Raw genomic sequence first — 21,805 nt, 5'->3', positions numbered from 1 at the left:
AACGAAGCAGATCAGGGCATTAGTTCCTTTGTCAAGATGTTAACTCAGAAATCTTTCTGACCTCTCCACCATCTCCTTTTTGACTTGCTCTTCCTTCCTGATACTCTCAGAGCTCAAAAGTCATGTGTTGTTACAGAACAGGTGAAATGATGCAACAGATCTAACAGGTACTTGACAGGTTTATTTTCCACACTTCAGGCAACTCCAGAGTGCATGAATCCAAGAAAGAACTTCTTTTTTCTTTGGATTCACATTTGTGTGTATGCATTTTTTCTTTCTTTCTTTCTTTTATTTTTTATACTAAAACCCACTGGGTGAAAACACATAATCCTGGAGACCTTTTCCATGAACTTACACAAAGCAATAGCTTCATGCCTGAGGGAAACTAGGGCTGAAAAGAAAGTGGGACAAAAAGTAATATAGGGAAAAACACCACAGTTATTCATTTAGGAACATTTTAGCTCAGAAAACACTCTGAAAAAAAGAGAATGAACAGACAGATTTAAGGCCTGAATCCTTCTTACTGTGTTTTTGTATTGGGTTTCTTGTTGTTGTTGGTGGTGGTTGGTCTTTAGTACATACAAGTTTTCCAAAGTAAATCCTTTTCTGGAAATTGTGCACTGCATCCCTGACAGTTTGATAACTTTAAGGGATTGCAGGTTGGGTTGCTAAAGGCATTTCTCCAAAGAATAAAATGTGGATCACACAAATGCACATTTAGAAAACTTGCAGCCAGAGAACCCAAAGTAACTGGAACTGAGCTAACAGCATCCTGGCATAAGGGAAGCTGGGGCAGTCAGATATTTTCAGTGTCCAGAACTAATGTTTGTGAAACATTAAGTCAATCAAACAATTCCCCAGACTCAAAACAAGACTTTCATGGCAAACTGAACAACAAAGGAAAAAGTTACTGAGAGAGTCATTGAGAATTACAACTCTAATTAAAGGCTTGGATTTTTACATGAATGAGTAAATATCCTTCACACATCCTTGTCTACTAAGCCCTTTTTCCAATTTTTTTTTCAATTTATTCTTGATGAGAATTGTCTCCCAGAAAATAAAAGTAACTGTAAAAACAACACCACACACACACAAAACCACTCCCAACAACAAAACCCCAAACTCTGCAACATATTTCACTTTGCTGAAAAGAGACATGGGGGTACTTTCACACCCCACCAACATACCCACCCACCCACCCACAATAGGGCCAGTCTCTATATTAGAATGTCAGGACAGAAATAAACATACTACTTTAATTGAACATTTAATCACAGTTTGTATTCTTCCCCACCATCCTGTGCAAAGGAAATAATATTCCAGAGATCATCTGAGTGTTGCTCTTAGTACAAGTAAATATTTCTTCCATATTTTATTGCATTGGTGCCTTTCTGAATTTGGTGGGTTTTTTTAAAATTAATACATGTTTGCACACATTTATTCCCCACAGAGCTCAGGAGGTGCATGTCTGCATGCTAACAGCAGCTTACAAAAACACTTAAAAGTTTGGTTTCTTAAATTAACAATAAAAACCTCCACTTTTATTGGAATAAAGAAAACAGAAGATTTATAACTGAATAGAAAGGAACTACAGACATGCTTTCTGGGCTTGTTTTGTTTTGGTTAGCTTGTTTTGGTTCGTTTGGGATTTTTCTAAGCCACAGATGTCAGTGTAGAAGCTAGTGACAGCATTTCTAGAGCACTTAAGAGTGTGGTCAACAAAGATGATGTATGTGTCCCAGTTGCCATGGAGGGCCAGCAGCAGAGAGAGACAGCAAGAGGCAGATCTAACCACCAGATCCTGTTCCTTGCCCTTTGCTGGCTTCCAAAACATCTGCTCAGCAGGGAGCTAGAAATGCCCTCCCACAGCCAGCCACTGAGTATGAGCTCAGTATCTCTTTGCAGTAGGAGCTCTGGAGAGAAGAAAATGAAATCACAACACTAACCTTGTCTGACTGTTTTAAAATTAAATGTCTGGAAGCCTCCTGTCAGAGCAGATGAATCAATCACATCCACGCCGTACTCACTCTGACTCCGTCTGTAGAGGGTGACGCCGACCACCAGCACGGCCACAGCAATGACTGCTGCTCCCAGGCCCGAGTACAGGGCAATGTCACTGGCAGCCTCCAGATCTGGAAGGAGACAAGGTGGGTCTGGAGTCAGCAGTGCCCACAGGAACGTCCGTGGCCACGTGGCCAGGAGGTGAAGCCTGAGCCATGAACGTGGAGCAGATGGCAGCAGGACACTGGAAACAAGCCTCTGAAAGCAAATCTCCGGATTCATCACTCCACAGGGGTGAGCTGACATTGTTCAGGGGATTGCACTGTGGCCATCACAGTTTCTAAATGGGAGAGGCCAGCAGCAGAGTCCTGCCCCTGAGCAGCTGCCCCTCACCCGCACACGGGGCCAGCAGAGACCCCCCGGGGATGGAGACACATCCCTTCAGGGGAGGACATGAACAACTGCAGCTGAGGCTGCCTGCTGCAGGTACCAGCACCAGTCTCATCTATTGCTAGCTTCCAGGGACATGGAAGTTTTTGGTTTGATTTCTGGAGCTAATCCAAGAGGTCCTGAATCCTCTGAAATGTCTTAGTGAAGATATCTGCTTCCTCTCACATTACTTTCTGTGGGAGCTTCAGTATAAGAAAGAACAGTCCCTTCTCTCTTAGCTTAGAAAGCAGCTGAGGAGATCCCACATACCTTCTTGGACTCCTTGCAGGCATCTTCAGTCTTCAAAAACAGGTTGGTAAACGAACCTTTGCTACAATTGCACCCATGTATTAAGCTTATAACTAACTTTTCTAAGACTTCAAACTTTACAGCAGTGAAAATGAATTCATTGCTTTGAAAGAATGAATTCAAATGAAACCTGCAATATTATGTAATTGAATTATCCACTCCCACTCTTCTGGATCTTCTGGGATTTAGCACCACGTACCATGAAATTACATTACTTGGCAAGTACATTTAGTGGGTCCTTAGATAGTTCCCTTAATGCCAAACTCCAGTTTAGAGGGAGAGAGAATCGTGCATTCACCTTCTACATCACCTGCTGCCCTGCTGTGGGAGACTCTGCTGTCAAGTGAGAAGTGCTTGGTACAGAAAGTGCATTTATTTATAACAAGTGACAGTGACAAAGAATAACTTGGAAATCCAGACTACTCAACATCAGTAAATAAACTGCCATGTACAGAAATAATGTAGGAAGTTAAATTCAGCATTTAATAAATAGCCAATTACTGAAATGACTTAATTAGTATTTGGGAGGAGGCTTCTGTTGTGCATCTGTTTTTCTGCAAAGTCAGATGATATCATTTTAGCTGAATTTTTAAAATCAGCATGAAACTTCAGACCATTGAGATGAAAGAAATGAGTACCTATGGGCAGCATCACAACTGCTCATCTTCTTGGCTCACCAGTTTCCTATGGAAACCACACATCTGACACTAACAATTCCAGCAGCTGAACTCCCTGGGAAGGCAGCAGCAGCTGCAGGGCAGGAGCTGAGCCCCAGGGGAGCACAGTGCCCCATGAGATGGGCAGCAGGGCAGCTGAGGATGTGGCCAGGGCAGCAGGGGCTGGAGCCCACAGGAGATGGGCAGGGAATCGAAAGCCAAAGAAACTCTTTGCCCAAGGCTCCTTTGTAGAAACCACTCTTTCCATCCCCATTCTGCAGCTGTTCCCAGGCAGCTCCAAATGCAACATTCCAACATCCCATTCCACCCAAATAAATGGTTTTCCTTTCTAGAGAACCACTGTGACCCGGTTCTTATTTCACCTCAAAGCATCTTTAATATTTCCATTTTGCTCATAACTTTAAAATAAAAAAGTGCTGAAAATTTGAATTACCTCTTCTACCTTAGGATAATAATTTATAAAGCCTGAAACACACAGAGATAACCTATCAGGAAAAAGTTACTGCCACCATAATGGCAACAGGTAAAGAATATAGGAGTTGATCTTGTACCATCAAAAGCAGGATATAAAACCACCTCAAGTTCTCACCTGTGAGTAACTGCAGTGTATTACTCTAAATTTACTTATACTTTAGCAGCTTCTTTTCAATAGCTGCAGATGACAGACCATTTGAGTTCTGCACAAGGCTGTCGTGCACAGGATAAAGATGAGAGCAAGGACAGAATTTTAGCCAATGAGAACAGTTTAACTCAAGCAAAATTTTTCAGATGAGAATAATACTGGTTTCAGTGAATACTTGAAATTATCCATAGAACTTGAATTTGACACTTTTCTATAAATTATATTATTGAATTATGAGTTATGGTCATTGTTCTGTTTCATAGGAGACCTGGAAGAGTTATTCAGGTGCTCCCATTACTATCCTATTGCAGGGGAAGAAACCACCCACAAACCCAAAGTAACTAGCACACAGAGTTCAGAGGAAAAGGAATTTTTCAGAGTTTAGTCCATATTTAAAGAGCTTTATCTTAAAAGAGGAAAACAAGAGTGGCAGGGTATTCCTTTGAATTGTTCCTGTGGATCACAGCTGCTTAAGAAAGGGGACTTTCATTTTCATTTAGGATATTGGTAATTTTAGCTAAAGAAATACTGCTTTTGTAAAGTAATTTTAATCTTTTCACCTTTCTATCTTTTCTTATGGATAATTTCTTTTATGGGAGACTAGAAATTAAAGAAAAAAGAAAAGCATGGGAAATGTGGGGAAAAGGGTAGTTTTCCGCTTTTATTTTTTCCCAGAAGGAAACGAAGTGAAAAAACAAAGTAAAAAAAGTAAAAAAAGTTGTAGTCAACTGATTACTATTTAATGAACTGCATCCTCCCAGCCCAGGGGAGGCAGGGACTCTGGGAAGCACCACGCTTTCTATACACTTCAAGTTACAGGCTACGTGTTTGTGGTAATTGTAGCCTATATTTCACTCCACCTCCTGACACTGTTACACAACATTTATTGAAAGCACATTTGATGGTAATGAAGTTTCTATTAACTATGATTAAGTTTCATAAAGCACCTGAAGATAATTTAAGATGTGCAGGAGCAGAAAATGAAACATTTGGTTTAGTACATTAGGAAATGTAATTGATTAAATTATCTCATTTACAATAAGTGCTTTCCAGGAGCTGTGTGGGGCAGACATTTCCCCTGCCGACCCTCAGGGTCTGCTGGGAGGTTTGGAAGGTTTGTCCAGTCCCTGTCCTCCCCGTTTTCCATCACTCTCACTTTTGGTACCCCTTAGCCACCAGCCATCCATTTCTTTGTACAGCCAGTCTTCAAGAACAGGGATCAACAGTCAGAGAATCATGTAGGAGGTTATTTAGGAGAAGGGGTTGTTTCTCAATTATCTCCATAATTGACTTTGATTTTGCCTCACTGATGATTCATGCAGTCTTCAACCAAGTTCCTGTTTTCCTGAATAGCAACAAGCTGTAGCCAACCCCACAGCCATAAAGAAACCCTTTAACTCCCTGACATATCTTACATGCTAAAATCAATTCCATTTAAGTTACTTTTTTAATACATCACAAAATAAAGCGATTTGACTGTTACTCTTTCAAGATGCACTAATTAAATGGGAACTGTGCAGATAAACAAACAAAAACGTATCAATTGCCTGAGCTAAACTATGACACAGACCAACTGTACGTGACCAATTAGGAGACGATTCCAGAGAGATAAAGACAAGAAAAATTAAAATTGCTTAAGCAGCCAAGGCAACCACAGCACATTTTTGAGCTACCTAAATTCATGTAGCCTTAGAAATACTTAAGGACTGGCAATGTAAAGCAGCAATATTCTCATGCAAGCTTTCTTGGAAAGACATCCTAAATCATCTGGAATATTTAAGGGTCCAAGTTCCATAAAATTCTAAATAATCTGATCACCCTTATCCCCTGTATCCTGGAGGAATACTCAGACTTAACACCTTCATATTTTGTAACACATTATAGAAAAATTTGTCTTCAAAGAAGATATAAACAATTGCATGTGTTACTTCTTAGCACAGGTGAATTCTTAAGTCCTTCAAAAGAAGCCAAAAATGTGTTTATAAATATGTTTGTCAAAATCCAAAGACAATTTTTTCTTGAAAATGAAGCAGTCAAAAATTCTCAATATTTGTGTGTGATTTATGAAAGAAATAAGCAATGTCTTTGCTTTCAAGAAGATGGGCCTCAAGGCAACCGTGGTTTTCATGAAGTGGTGGCGTGTGTTTGTTTTCTTTATTTTAACAAAAACTTTCAGTTAGTCAGTTCACTCCAAATGTGTGGCTCTAACCTAAATTTCCCCCGAAATCAATCCAAGCCTAAGGAACACAGAGGGCAGGGGGGCAGCCCCCAGTGCAGTGTGCCAGTGGTGCCCCCACGCTCTGCCCAGGGTGGGGGGTACGACCCCTGTCGATAACGGGACCTGCCCAGGACCAGACAGAGCCAGCACTGCAGCCAGATTTGAGCCAAGAAAGCCCAACTCCTAGATTAATTTCTTTTTTATTCTAATTACAAGTCCTCAAGAGATCACTCTCAAGCGGAGCACGCCTGCAGAAAGGGCTCCCAGCTACAAACTACTGAAGGATGGTCACTTGTGTAGGTTCAGCCTAAAACCTGTGATCACAAAGTTGCTCAGACGCTTTCAGCAGATGTGAAAGCCTTTCATATAACCTTCAGTTTTATTTAGCTCCTAAACAAATAAAACAGAATGGCAGAGAAGATGAGAAAAATCATATTTACAAGAGAAAAAAAATAACTTACTTTGGGATTTTATTTCATGAAGAGGTTTTTTATCTGAGAGAGAGAGAGAAAGAAAGAGAAAGAGAGAAAGTTGCACTTAATAAATTGACATGGAGCATATCTATTTCCTATATCGCTTCTGCCTAGCTCTATAAATGAAACATTTTCTTCTTGTTTGCTGACAATATGAATATTTTATGTTGTCCATATTTTTATCTTCTTTTTTTTTTTTTCCCCTAACTCTCTTTCAGGATGTTTCTTTGCAGTAATTTCTCACTTGGTTAATTCAAGTATTTGTTAGCTGTACTGGATGCTTTTAGACTATTATACAAATCAGCAATAAGGAAGTTCAATACTTTGAAGCAGATCACTTGGCAAAGGAAGTCAGTTAAGACTTAATTGTTTCTTTGTATGTTTGAGAGGTTAATGATGGGCATTTAAAAAAGTAATCTATAAAACAAACATGTACAATATATTCACAATTATGTATCTAAATATACACCGATAATGACATCTATATGTGTATATGAAGAACATACAGAAGCAATGTAGTACCATACACAGGCAAATATGCTCTAAAATCTGTGATACAATAGTGCAGCCTCAAAAATGAGGCTTCTCTGTCTCCCTTGTAATAAGCATTTGAGTCACCCTTCAAACCTAATACCTGAAAAAGTAATCCTTAGGAAAGAGGTTTCTGGGGCAGGCTGCCTAACTCAAGCAACTAGTCCAATACCTTTTGCTGAAAGGTTGTCTGAAGAAACCAAGAAAACACTTATTTCTATAAAATCTGACAGAGGCCAGCAGTTCAGCAGAATTAGACTCATCAAATAGATGGAATAAAATGCAGGACATAAATCCTTAAGGAACTAAGACTTTAACCACATTGTGGGTGCTTTGTGTTGCAAGGTAATTGCCTTTGAGCTGTTCCCTGATTTCTCTTTTGGATTTCTTTCTGTGTGTCTTTTGGACTTTCTTTCTGTGCTTTCTGGACACGGGTACCTCCAGGGGTGGGTTATGGGCACAGATCCTGGGATCTATGCTGGGAAATGTTAATCCCAATGGAAACCACATCAAGGTCCAAGATGTTGAGCTTCACGTTTTGCTATGTGATAATGTAACCACAGGGATTATGAGGCCCCTCTATTATTTTACTGTTGGTGAAAATGATCAGTTTGATAATAGTTAACCCAAAAGATTCTTGGATTTTGGCTTTGCTAGAAAGCTCAGTGTGGGGATTTTCCCCTTCTTGAGGTTGTTTTTATTTTTGCTAGGGAATTATGTATGTAAACACAAAACGAATAGTGTCAGACTGGAGCTTTGCAATGGCAACAAACATTTTCATGCTGCTGACATACACTGCTATCTACAGAAAACTGCAAGGGAATTGAAATGTGTTTGCCATATAAACTGGTGAGATTGCTCGACCCAGAAGCCTCTTGGCAATATTCAGTATCATGGCTGGTTGAAAAATGGAAAACAAAATTATTTGTGATTTATGATGCATTAGTAAAAACATGTTTGTAGTTCATCTGCTTATGGCCTACTTGTTTGTTTCTTTTGGGGCACTGGGAAAAGAAATCAATAGCTTTTGAAGTTATAAAAAATAACTTTAAAGCAAATAGATAAAACAAAAAACCTCTACAAAACCCTCACTTTTATTACACAAAGAAAAAGCTTTCACCTCTTCATGACAGAGAGAAATCCACCATGGAAAAGTGTACTACTGAGAATACTGGGAAGGAATAAACAACACCAAGAACAAACATGCAAGAAACTAGTAAGTTATTAGGATGATCTTGAGAGAAAGGGATCTTTGCATTCAGATTGAGCCCATCTCTGGTTTTCTCCCAGCTTGGCAGGTCTGGCAATCTTTCATATAGATCAAAGCTCAAAATAAGTCTGCCTTTCTGCTTCATATAAGTTTATATTGATTCAATTGTTACAAGTCCTAGAAGGAATTAAATTCCCTGAAAGAAAAGCACTTCCAGTTGTAACTCGTTTAAGGACTGGACTATCTGGATCCATGTAGAAAATCAAAAACTGAAGTGAGAAAAAGGATTTTCCTCAGAAGGAGAGGGTCTTGTTGTCTCTGTGGTGTTCCCACCATCTCCTGTCGGGGACTGAATAAAGAACCTGAGACCAGAACCTCTTTTATCACCATTTCATTTACTGATTCCAGATTTGAAAATTCATGCTAAGTGTGTTTTCTGCTAGGTTAGAACAAGGGTATGGTCTCCTGGCATCTTACATTCTCACCCTTACTTTCCGTTACATTCTTATTTGTTAACCAAAGAAATGTTTCATTTCTATTTTTGCCTCACAAAAGGAGCCAAGTTAACAAGCTGAGCTGATAAATAACCTCCAGGAGATTGCTGTTCAGTAGCACAGGACTGCACTTCCTCCATGATTCCCCATGGGATGCAAAGCAGAGCAGAAAAGGCACATATTGGAAGATGAACAGAGGAAAAATATTTTTTAAAAATAGGGTAATTGCATCAATTCCTATTAGCTGAGAAAGCAATTACAGTCCTAAAAATAATTTGGTGCTAGTATATACCTATAGCATGACCCATGAAGGAGCAATAGTATCACAGGCCAAGATGAAAGAACAAGAGGCACCGAAAACTTCATTCTCTGTGCACACACATGGAAATTGAGCCCTCCAAACCCACACACCCCCTGGTACCACCGTCAGCACTAGGAGGAAACCCAAGCTTCTCTGGGCCAGAGAGAGCAGAGGCCTGAGCTGACCTGGGCTCTGCTCATTTCCAGACAGGAGCAGCTTTTCTGTCACGAGCCTTTGGCTGCCTCTGAGTGCTTCAGTCACCCAGCTCCAGGGAAGTTCTGCTCATGATGTGCCACAGGGACACTCTAAAACCTGCCTGCAGACATGTCTGGATGAGCTCCTCAGAGAGAGGGGCCAAGAAAGGGACACTAACAGCTGGAGAAGCCACCAACAAAAGCCTGTGTGATACACCAACAAAAGTCCTGGGTGTTGACAGCACAGTGTGCAGGGGCCCAGTCCACCCCTGGACCCAGCCGTGCTGCCAGGACTGGAGGGCTGTCAGTCATTCCCCTGGGATGAAGCCATCGCCACCACGTAAAACACGTATCACAGCTCCTTAAAACCACAGCTCCTCCCCAGCCCACCTGCTCCTTTCAGGCCACCAAAGCAAGCATGATCCCATGCTTGTTCCTCCACCTCTAACGCCTCAGTGCAGCATGGATGATGGCTCACAGGGCTGACACACAACCACACGACATGAATGGATGTAATTCTCGAGGTAGGACATGGAATCTTTACCACCCTGCAGTGCTGTTAAGGCTTTTCTTGGAAGAAGTGACCTGAATAATGCCACCTTTTATTAACTCTGGTGAAAACTATAGAAGGAGCCAACTAGACAGAAGTCAACCCATGACTGTCATGAACAGTGAGAATTATGCAGGTCTCAGCTGCATCTTTTCACCCCCTTTCAGTGCATCCTTCCAACAGTCTGCCAATGGATATGCTAATCTGCACCCATGAATGGAGTCTGGATTTATCAAGCCATCTGCAGGGAAGGGCATTCATTTAATTTATAGGAAGGAGAAAGACCTCAGAAAATACCATGTGATCACCACATTGGTCCTCAAAAGCTGGATGAATTGCAGCACTCACAAATTCTCCCTAGTTGTTATTTTTTAAACATAGAGAAGAAAAAATATCTACATGTCATTTATGTCCTTTTAAACACCGAAACTTGTCTGCCTTGAAACTTGAAGTAGTTGAAGACAAATAGCAAGAGGGGAGAGTACTGCAGCACCACAGAAGCAGAGAACGAGGACTATTTATATAAAGAAAAAGAGTTATTTCAGTTTACACCTTTCAGCACTAGCAATCCGGATTACCCCTGCAGCTGCCACCCCACTGCTAGAAAGGGCTGAGGTGACAGTATCAGTTCAGGGATAGGGAGCAGGATTCCGTGTAGGAATAAACTTGTGAATTCCTTCTTTGTTTGAAGACTCTGCAGCTGCCCAGGCGTGTTCTGCATCTCTACAGCTGTGGGGTGGGTTTCTTGGCTCCTGGTTGTTTATTGATAGTAGCAACTACCAAATGCTAGATGCTTTCCAGAGACTTACGAAGGGCAAATCCTTTCACAGGGAACTCACCGTAGAGTAGATTTACTTTTAACTTCTGTGTTAAAAGCAATAGAGTAAACTTAGTCCTGAAATAGCTCTTGCACCAAGAGGATTTGTGATGGTGCTTTGTCCGTTTATTTGCAAGAGAAAGGTAGAAGGCCAAGTAGTCTGTTCTGGGAAGGATGTTGTACCAGGCACTCATAACTACACACTGCAAAAAGCCTTCATCTGGATCTTTAGAATTAACTGGCAGCCCATGGGTGATGCGTGTGCTGTGCAAATCCAGTGACTCAGAAACCACCATGGGTTTCAAACTGCACATATGCAATCCCCTGAAAACAGTCCATTTTCTCACAGTAATATTTCAGACAGAAGAGTTCTACTGACAGGGGCGTGTGGAAGATTTGCCACATTACCTGGATTACAATAGGCATTTTAGGCCCTACCTCTCAATCCAGCTCCGTGCCAGCTGTAACTCACCTTGAATGCAGAGCCCATCGGTGCAGTTCTCTGACTCCTGGCCCAGCCCCTCGCAGGACTTGCCCCCGTTCCTGGGGGGGGGTGAGATGCACTCCCGGACCCTCAGCTGCTCACAGGCTGGGCTGCACACAGACCACTCGCTCCACTCCTCCCAGCTGCCATCCACTGCACGGGCAGCAAGAACAGAGAAGCATCAGCACGGCACCCCAAACTGGTGCAGTTAAGAGGTCCTGCCAACGATACTTGTTTCATCTCTCCCCTCAGGTCACAGCAAGTAAAACAAGGTGTAATTCTCAGGAGAAATAAATATAGTTTTATCAGGTATGAAGATAAAACCCACCATTAGAATGTACCACCTGAAGTGTGCACTGTGGAAGCCTTTACAGCAGTACTGGGATGTAATGTTCCCCAAATGCAGCCAAGGAGAACTGCAGGAGGAGACAGTTCCTCTGCCACCTGGCTATTAGCTCCTAATGCTTCAATACAAATTCTGCCTGAAAACAGGCTGATGTAGAGAGGCTGCACATCTACAAATGCTGACATTTCCAAAAAGAGCACGGCTGGCCTTGGAGGCTTCTGGCTAATGCCCTGAGCAAGACAGCAGATCAATATGTTGCTTTGCTGACTGATTTATAGCTGTCTCTGGCCCTGTCCCAAATGGGAAGGGTTCCTACTGTTCCCTTGCTTTTTCATGCATAAATCAGATTGAAGAACAGTCAGATGTACACAAAGACATATATAAATAATATTCTTTAAATCCCAGTTCAGGACATGTTTTATCTAAAAACTCATAAAAGCTAGAAGAGAGATTTGCCAGAATCCAGACAAGTTACACTGTGATCACAGGCAGACACAGACTGTTCAAATGTACAGATGCACAACCCTGCTAACTGTCTTCAGCTGTTCTGTGTGAAACACCAGCTCCAAACTCAGGAAAGGGAGGTTACGGGTGGGTAAATGAGGACAGTGTCTGGGCATGTAACACCATGCTCCACGTGTAGCTTAAGCTTGATTTCAGGAGGTTAATGTACTTCACAGAAACCTTTGCAAGCTAAATAATACTTCTAGGTGAAGTTCTCAGTTTAGGTTCCTGTGTTTCTCTTTCTAGCATTACTGACATCACTTCCCCTTTCCTTACACCCACACCCACTCATACAATTTCTCATCTTTACCAGTTGCTACGTTGTTTGGAGTATTTAGTTAGCTCCAGTGTCAGTTAAAGCATGGACAGGCCACAGGTGCTGTGACTGCTGCTCAGGCCCTACAGGAGGCTCTGAGCTGTACTCTAGCCAAAAATTTAAGTATTTCCAATTTCTTTTCTGGCCCTCACAGGCTCTTCAAAGCACTGCTGTCCACCTGGAATTTCAGACTGAAAGAGCTCTCCCCTAAATGGGACACCCAAAGCTACTCCCGAGTAGACTGTGCACAGCTCACCAGGACAGAGAGAAGTGCAGGTGATCTTCTGCACGGACATCCCCTCACAGAAGGCCCCTCCGTTGAGCGGGGCGGGGTTGGTGCAGGTCCGGGATCTCTTCTGCCAGCCCCGGCCACACCGCGCGTTGCAGCTGGACCACTCCGTCCACGACGACCAGCCTCCATTGACTGCAAAACACACACGCCTGAGGCTGCAGGAGGCACACTGAGGGACATCCAGCCAACTCTGATCATCAGTCAATTTCATTCAAAGGCAGAATTTTGGATTTACATTCTGCAGGTGAATTCCAAGCTGAAGTAGGAGCATTCCTACCTACTGGTGCCCAATTAAAAGTCCATGGTGTCAAGGAACACAGATGTTTGTTTTGGAAGAGCCATGTCCTGAGAAGTGCAGTGACTGATAGAGTCTGGGAGGGAGGTAGAAGCAGGAACCTCAATTCCCATAAAATGTGATTTGCTTAAATCAGAAACAAGACTTACTTTAAAACAGGTGATTTAGGAGTGCTCTGCCTCCACCAGTGCAATGTTACATGGAGTAATAAACATGGAGAGCCACAGAGGATGGTAACAAAGCCATGGGTCTGTTCTGGCCTCTGCTGTGTAACAACTCCCTAGTTAGTGCTTGGCCACTGCAGGTCCAGTTCAGGCAGCCCTTTATGTACCTCCTTAGGCACATCCTTCAGGGCTTCCTGATACAGACAAGGCTTATTTATGTGGTTTAGTTTATAATTGGATCTTTTTTTAAAAAAAATCCTTTTTAAAGATTGTTATTATTGACAGAACTGCTGGGAATCCTTCACAAACAAAACCCCCATAATTCTAATCACTCTAAGAGCAGACATGATCTCAGCCTTCAGCAACAGAACTGAAGTTCATCACAACAGGAGGGTCGGCCCCTTGATTTAGAACCAGCTGTATGTTAAAAATGTGAAGTACTGCAGCAATAGCAGCACACACATCCAGGTTTGTCTGAAATTCCACTGACCGTACACCACAACAGTGGCAGACATGCTCCTTCTCTTGGCAACGATGTTGGCAGCCATGCAGGTGTAGTTCCCAGAGTCAGAGAGACGTGCCTGGCGAATGATGAGGTTGTGGTCTGCCCTGGTGTCAATGTTCTCATCCAGGTTGGAATCTATGGGCTCCTCATTCTTCAGCCATTCCACCTAGAGAAGGATGGAGCAGAGAACGGGAAGTAGGAAAAGATGGAAGCAGGAAATCTGCAAAAATAAAGCCAAACAAAGGCACTCGGAGCAGAGAACGGGAAGTAGGAAAAGAAAAGATGGAGGCAGGAAATCTGCAAGAATAAAGCCAAACAAAGGCACTTGATGCCTTGGGCTAACAACCTCACTGATCTAACAGGGAGATATTTCCTTTGACTTGAGCAGGAAGGGGAACGTGACCAGTGGAGATTAGCAGTCCAAGTGAAAGTCAGTGATTGCCACCTCATTTGGATTTTTTTCTTCTAACCCTCAGAGGAAGGCATATGGGCTAGTAACTTAGAAAGGCTAATTTCTATTCAAAGAAAATGGAAGAAAATGTCAACTGAAAGAGAATAAGAAATACTAAAAATTACTACTTTTGATATACAGGGCTCGACATGTTCACACAATTGGACAATGATCAGTTCAGCTTCATAACAGATTGGGATGACACATAAGTTTTATTAATTCCACTTTTTTTGAGAGAGAGAAAGAGACAAAAGGATGGGATTGCTTGGCACCACAAACAGTGAAGGATCTAAGTCACCATAACAGATTCCTAATTTGCATAAACATTCTTAAACCAGAGACTATTAGTTTTTGTTGTCAAGGTACACAGATCGTGTGAAATGCTGTATAATATATTTCAGTACATCTTCCCCTAGTTCACCAACCTACATATCTCTGAGTAGACCCAGGAATTATCTGCAAGGCTTTTCTTTACCTGACACATTAAAAGAAAAGCAGTGAAGGCATGGTAAGCTGCTGTTATAGAAGTGAAAAATTAAAAACAGAAGCAAAATCAACATTCTGTTTAAAGACTGAATAAATGTGAGTTATCTTAATAGCTTTTCTAGACCTGAAGGAGGTATGGCTGTACCCTGAAGTCAAATACCCTTCCCATCTCAGTTCAGATGAATAACCTCATTTAGGAACTTGTGGAAGGACTTGGAACTTTGTGGTAATGAGCTTATGGATTTGCTAGCTACAGGCATTCATTAGCACGCTGTTCTGCGCAGATGGCCTGCAATTTGTAGATTTTCCAGTTTATAAACAAATCTGCAAAGGCTGACCATCAAAACCAATTAGATTGCATGCCAGACAGCAGGTTCCCCTTCCAGTAGCACCCGTCGTTTTGGTTAGCTGGGGACAGGAGGCGTGTGACTGACACATCCACAGCTTCTCACATCCCGACACCACAGCCGTCAGCTGGGAGACGAACGGGGGTCTGGGGCCCTGTGACCTGCATGGGGACTATGGAATGAAACAAAATTATTTTACCATTCTCTCAAAAGAAGCACTACCTGAGCATAAAGTACAGTATACATTCCATACTGAAAGTAGTTAAGAGACTTTAGCTCTATGTCCTCTTCTCCTCAATGGTCACAAAGACACCACGTCACCACCAAAGCTGACACTGTATTGCTGCAGATGGCCGGGCACAGCTCAGGGGCACTAACAGCAAAGTTACTAAATCCAGCAACCCCAAACCCTTCCCTTAGTAATATCTCTGAATGTATTCCATTTTCCTTTGGCCTGAGCAAGACAAGGAACCATCAAGTAACCCATTTAGTATTCACTTTCCCTTCTGCAGTTAGCTTTAATACTAATTATCAGCGGGGTTTTCAGCAAAGAAACTAGGAATGCAATTTAAATTATGGAACAGCAGCACTAGCATAAATCAAGTGACAGATATTCAATGGTTGCAGTCAGAATTAAACTCACTTTATGTGCAGTGCAATGACAAACATGTCTAGTATTACTAGAGTTCAGTATTCCCCAAGCATATTTATAAATTTTGCATTTTGCCTCTGCTCAGGTCAGGGGCTTTGGCAGGTGTGAGGTAAGGGTGGGAGGGTTCAAGGTCCTCACCCCTGTCACACCAGCCCCGCCCCAGGAGGGAGGACACTGACCCTCTGCTCACTGAGTCTAGGACCACAAGGCTTGGCGAGTTAGAAACATTTACATTAAAGCAAAACATTTAAAAGAATGATGATCACGATGAAGGGAGAACATTAAACAGACAGAACATAAACATGGAAGTGTTGAGAGATGGATGATGAAGAGATGATTGGTGAGGGAGGGCACACGCTGCCTTGTGCTTCTTATCTGGAGGCTGGATGACACTGCGAATGCTCACCTCTAATTCCAGCCTCCTCCTCCCTTGAAGAAAAAACAGACTTACACAAACTCATTCACTGCCTTTGCCTCAGCAGATGGATGCTCTCAAAGATGGAGAACTAAGGGATGAACTAATAGAATAAACAAGGACTTGTGATCACAAAAGGTTGTCGTTACTTGCAGTGATGCAGCCTTCGGAAAAATTCAGCACGCACACAAATACACACAAAACAATCACAACAAAGGCAACAAAGAAACCTACAATGTCTCCACACTGGAACAAGGCAGGGTGTTCTGGACTGCCAACCGGCCATGCCTCAAGAGCAGACTCCAAACTCTTCACCTTTCAACTTCCCTCACCTCTTTGTCAGTGGAGGTCATACAGTTCCTTCTAACACAGTAAAATACATTTCTTTCAAGAATTAGTCTGCCTGAAGGTCTTAAATGTTTCTATCTATCTTGAACTAGACATAAAACTGCTATAAAATGCCATAACTTTATACAAAGATAACAGATTGTTTTCCCTTGAAATTGAATCTGCTTAGAATTAAGATACCCCCATCAGTTTCTAACAAAGGCTAATCACGTAATGATCTACAGAAGAAATGCAGGGGCAGATATGGATTAATTCAGCTACTACATATTGGGTGGTTGCAGATGAATTAGCATAATCATAAATTTGTTCCAATTACAGAAAGCAATTATAAAAGACCAGCTTACTGCATTATCAAAGTAAAAATCAATTAAATATACCATATCCCAGGTAGATTATGATGGGAATTAGCAAACTCTTTTTCCTTCAGGTAGAGCTTGTTCCAGCTCACACAGTGAGCGTTATGCCCACAAATCTCAGCTGCTTTTGAGGCTGGTGGCAATACCACTGGGAGCATTTTGACTCCCTTTGCCAGGCTCTGTGCCAGGCCTTCCTGCAGACACCGCCAGGGCAGCCCTGGGAGAAGAGCTGAGATAACCCTCCGGCTACGCAGGACTCCTCCTCTGGCAAACCTGAGAGGGGAGCTACACGGCTGCCAAACCTCCTGTGAGACTAAAGAATGTTCTTACTTGTGCTGACAGAAATCACTCTTTTGCTTGTTTGGTTTTAACAGCCAACGTATTATTTAAACCTTGAAGGTAAGAGCAGGTCAGATCTCAGTTACGGGCCTCAAATGATGTGAGGCACTAAGAGCTCTTCATCAGTTGCTCAATCTAATTTAAACACCCCGAGAGCTGGCTGCCCATGACTGAATTTCCTACTCTTTCTAGCATGTCTTGTTTGGGACTATAAAGAGATTTAATACCCAACAGGAACAATACAATGTGAGCATACATGATAATTTTGTAGGTCAGAAGACAAAAGACCCAGGTACTCCTGCTTTTAGATTACACTATCCTGCCCTTTAAATACAACATCTGACTTTCTCCTATGGTCAATAACCAGAGTACATATATATCAAAGATAATATAGTTAGAATGTCAGCTTCTCTTGAAGAGAGAACCAATTGCTTTCTTGAAGCAAGATGAACGCTTCAGGATTTTCAGATGGGAAAGGTCAACACCCAACACAGGACAGCAAAAATGTCCCTTACAGCACAGTCAACCTACAGATTTTAAATATTTTCTCTCCCAGAAAGAGACGTTCGTAAACAATTCCATAACCTTCCTTTGAAGCCAATACCACTGTTTATTATTTTTATTCTTCAGAGACTTTCTTTTTGTGAACCAGACAAAACTAGAAGTAGCATATAAGGAGTGTGACCAAAGTTTGCAAGTGACGAGGATAGTAAATATTTCTGTGACCTGTGGCTGCACCTGGTTAGACATTAATTTAGAACAAATATAGACTGCAAACTGTAACAAGAAATAATCTGGAATGTAGGTTCATTTTTGCATCTATGCCCTTTGTCCATAATACCTGTCTGTCATATCCATCATCTCTTTCTTAATTAAACAATTGTCCTCCATGACTTTCAACAGAGAGGAATAAAGTTTGCACATTAAATTTTAACCTGCCAGAACCAAGCTATCCAAAATTCCAAAAAGACATTAGAATAGGTCTCTTAGAGACGTCTCTTTGGCTCTTAACTCTTCTTATACTGCTGTAATGACAACTGCAGAACCGTGAACGTCATCTGGAAATTGATTGCATTACCACTTTTTGCTGTTGCCCATGAAGGCACATAATTAATTCAATAGATATAAGATAGAAGGTATCTCTGCTTGAGCTCTTGGCTCCCCAAGAACAAAAAGAACACTGTTACTTATCCAAAAGAATTAGGCAATACTTTTATTTTCCCATCTAGAACCTAACTTTGCATTTAAAAAGAAATGGCTCTTAAAAAGAAAAAGGCTTAAAAAGAAAAAGGCTCTTTTCTTCTTTAAAAAGAAAAAATCTTAAAAAGAAAAAGGCTCCGAGTAGCTTGATCTAGTTGGAGATGTCCCTGCTTATAGCAGGGGGGTTGGATTAGATGACCTTTGGAGGTCCCTTCCAACCCAAACATTCTAAGATTCTATGGTTTAAAAAGAAGGAAGAAAAAGGCTAAGAACTTCTATAACTCAGAATATCTGAATTCTAGATGAAAGCTTTTCTTCAACTGGAGAAGAAAACGCGTTTTAAGAAGATTTCTCTTCTAGAGAAAAAGTTTCTTTAATAGAAAATATTTGCACTAGATACTCCTCCCCATCATGATGAACAGCAGGTATATCTGGCACTCTCCACACTCACACCTAGGGAGATGGTTTTGCCAGGCTAACTTTGGCATTTATGAATATTCCCTCCATACTAAACAGCTCAGGCCTCCGGCTAGAGAAAGTTCTATCTTATCACTGACTTATGTCTCACATTCCCCAATCATTACAAGCCTTATTAAAAATGGCTTTTTCAGTGACCTGTAATGTTCAGTGGAAGAGAGCAATATTCGTTCCTTTCAGTTCCCTTTAGATCTAGCATGAAGCTCATGTTTCTAAAAATTCAAGTGTGTCTAAGCTGGAGAAATCTTCCTTGATGTTCCAGTTTGAAGGGATGAGGGGCAGGGCAGCTGCTCCAATTACAGGGATGCAGGAAGATGGCAGTGTGTTTTTTTTACTGTTTTATTTTGCTTTCTACCCCAGGACTCAAACAAGTAGGAGAAGCCTCTATCAGCATAAATCATCGTGGGAGATTAATAAAAAACAAAGGCCAGTTTGCTAGATACAAACCATTCATATCTGCCTTCATGATCACATATTTATTTTATCAACACTATCAAAAAACATTAATCTGCCTCGCCAGGAGCCCTTCGCCAGCAACACATGAGAAGCAGGTCAGCTCTACCTGCTGCATTTTAAAAATCCATCCACTGAGGAATACTGTTACTGGATGGTTTAATCACGGCGCTGTCACGCTGTTCTGGCCTTCATTAGTTTGAATACATAATCTCATTACACAAATCTGACACACTAACTCATACATCAGCCTGGGCTGTTGTTGGCTGTACGGCGGAAAGCAGCTCAGGGACCTCACTTGGAGGAGATGCACGTGGCTGTTGCAGGAGGGATGCTCTGAAAACTCAAGTACTGGATGCTGCTAATGCACATTTTCTTTCTTATCATTTCACATCTGTGGCGTGCAGTGGTGTGTTTGCCACACAAACCTCTGGTGACAAGGGACAATACTCACTCATGGCACTCATCTATCACAGCACTGAGCTACACCCAGGTGCCAGCGAAGGGAGAGTTCTTGTTTGTCTGCTTTAAATTCACTACCAAAAATTCATATTGCTGAAAAATCCAGAGGAGGGGAATAAAGGTTAACATGGGAGGAGGTGAGTCAAAATGAAGTTAAAATATCCTTTTGAATAAGTCTAATAGGAAAGGTGACAGCCTGTACGTGTATCTCAATTTAAAATGCTCAAGGTGGGCAAGGAGTTGACTCAGAGGCTATTTTAAAACACTGTTACAAAGGTACTGTGTGAATATGCCATTGCTAATGGTACATTGTCTGACTGTTAAAGGTATCATCAGACCCCCACGTAAGTTTATTTTTATTCCTATTTTTGGAGGAATATGTGTCTGCCATTAATTGAAATACTGCCTTTTATCTCCATAAAAATCCATGAATGACTCAGCAGTGATAAACCCGCAGGTTATTCTGTGGGCCAGTTTTCCAGGGGGGCAGTGCACACAGATGACTCGACTTCAGTTGTTTAATGGTAAGCAGAAAGAAATGATCTAGTTGAAACTCAAATCCTAGTCCCTGGACTATAAAGCTCAGCAACATCAGCGAGCAGATGAGACTCATCCAGAGCTCTTCCTTTTCCAAACAGCTCAGAGTCTGAGGACACGCAGCAATCCACAGGTGAGGGTCTAACAGTGTGCAGTGCATGCTGGAGAGAAACAGAGCACTAGAGGCTCGGGGGTAGAGTTTGTGTAGAGTTTGTGGTGCCACACTAGTGAGGTTTTGTTTGGTTTGGTTTCCAATGCACAGACATTTCAAATGTAATTATAAGTGCAGCTGACACTGAAAAAACAGTTTTAGATAAGGTTATTGGAAATTTTGTTTACAGTGTTTTGCTAACATGGCATCCTGATAGGCAGCATGACATTTATACCAAATTGTTGGAGATAAGAAAATCATCCCAGGAAGCTTACAGTAATTGAAAACAAAGAGTGCAAATAAAGAGATCTCTTCTCTTCCATTTCTAACTGCTTCTGATTAAACATTGCTGCATGGCTCTGCAAAAACCCAGCAGTGTCCCTGCCCATGCCTGCTGCTCTCAACAAAACACAGAGGAAAGGCCCATGTCTTTGAAAACTGCAGCTGCCTGCTCTGCTCTCTGCATCACAACAAACAAGGCTCTTAGTGTGCTCAAGAGTTATGGTGGACCATTAATACCTTACTGATGCTCTTTTTTGTTAGTCACCTTCAGATATAATTTAAAAAATGTAAGATATTTGTAATAGAAACATCCTTAGATGCTTTAAAGAATCATCTTTTTCTACACATCAGAGAAAGTATTTAAATTCAAACTCTGTCTCTATTTAATGAAACAGAATTGTTAGTTAATAGATGTGCAACGTTTGTGCTGTGCCCCTAGATCCACACTAAATACAACTGAGCATCAGATTCCCAACCTGCTGCTTTGTAACACTGCTCACGATTAAAAAAGATTTTTCTGATCGCAGACCGAAATGCAGCAGGTTTGTTGTATTATGAAGTTACAAGTATCAGAAGAAGATTGCCAAACCTGGTGAAGATCTAACCTTCAGGACTCCAGGACAGAAAAGCCAAACAAGACCTGTGGGCACTAGCACAGCACTGGTAGATAACCCCACGAGCCATTCCTCCTGCTGGCATTGAGAAAGCCTCCAGCATTGATAAAGCTGTGGTGCACTCCAGTACACCACAGCAAGGCTTCCAAATCCTTGTAGGATTCTTTCACACAATTACCTTTATTATTTATAATTATAAACATAATGATAAAGTCTTAGAACTTACCCTTTCATGTTCAAGCATTCAAAATTAAGAACATTTCTGAAAATAGTACCAGAAAAATATATAGCACTGCAAAACAGTACATCAAAAAAAGAAAAGCCCCAAAGCACATGTCTTTATAAAAAGGATTTATCTATTCAGGAGAACTACAAAGTTATCTCACTTCCCTCCCCTCTCCCCCCCATTTTAGCAATCTATTTCAGAAGTAGTTTGCTCCAGCATTTCTTTTTCATGACCTCAGTACCTCCTGGGTGTACTGATTTACTTAGAACAAGTCAAA

At 41.6% G+C, this 21,805-nt stretch overlaps 1 protein-coding gene across 1 annotated transcript in view; it reads right to left on the bottom strand.

Moving 5' to 3' along the window:
• Positions 1 to 21,805, bottom strand: part of UNC5D (unc-5 homolog D (C. elegans)) — a gene marked incomplete at its 5' end in the record, with an annotated part of 57,527 nt that overhangs the window by 16,472 nt on the left and 19,250 nt on the right. The window contains 5 exons of the mRNA XM_008946424.1: positions 1,947 to 2,132; positions 6,718 to 6,750; positions 11,299 to 11,463; positions 12,733 to 12,900; positions 13,718 to 13,898. Of these exons, the coding sequence (XP_008944672.1) occupies positions 1,947 to 2,132; positions 6,718 to 6,750; positions 11,299 to 11,463; positions 12,733 to 12,900; positions 13,718 to 13,898 (733 nt within the window). The remainder of the gene's footprint in view (positions 1 to 1,946; positions 2,133 to 6,717; positions 6,751 to 11,298; positions 11,464 to 12,732; positions 12,901 to 13,717; positions 13,899 to 21,805) is intronic.

This window comes from Merops nubicus, unplaced genomic scaffold (genome assembly GCF_000691845.1).
Source record: "Merops nubicus isolate BGI_N331 unplaced genomic scaffold, ASM69184v1 scaffold8138, whole genome shotgun sequence".
Taxonomy (NCBI): Eukaryota; Metazoa; Chordata; class Aves; order Coraciiformes; family Meropidae; genus Merops; species Merops nubicus.
This window is presented reverse-complemented; position numbering and strand designations above follow the sequence as displayed.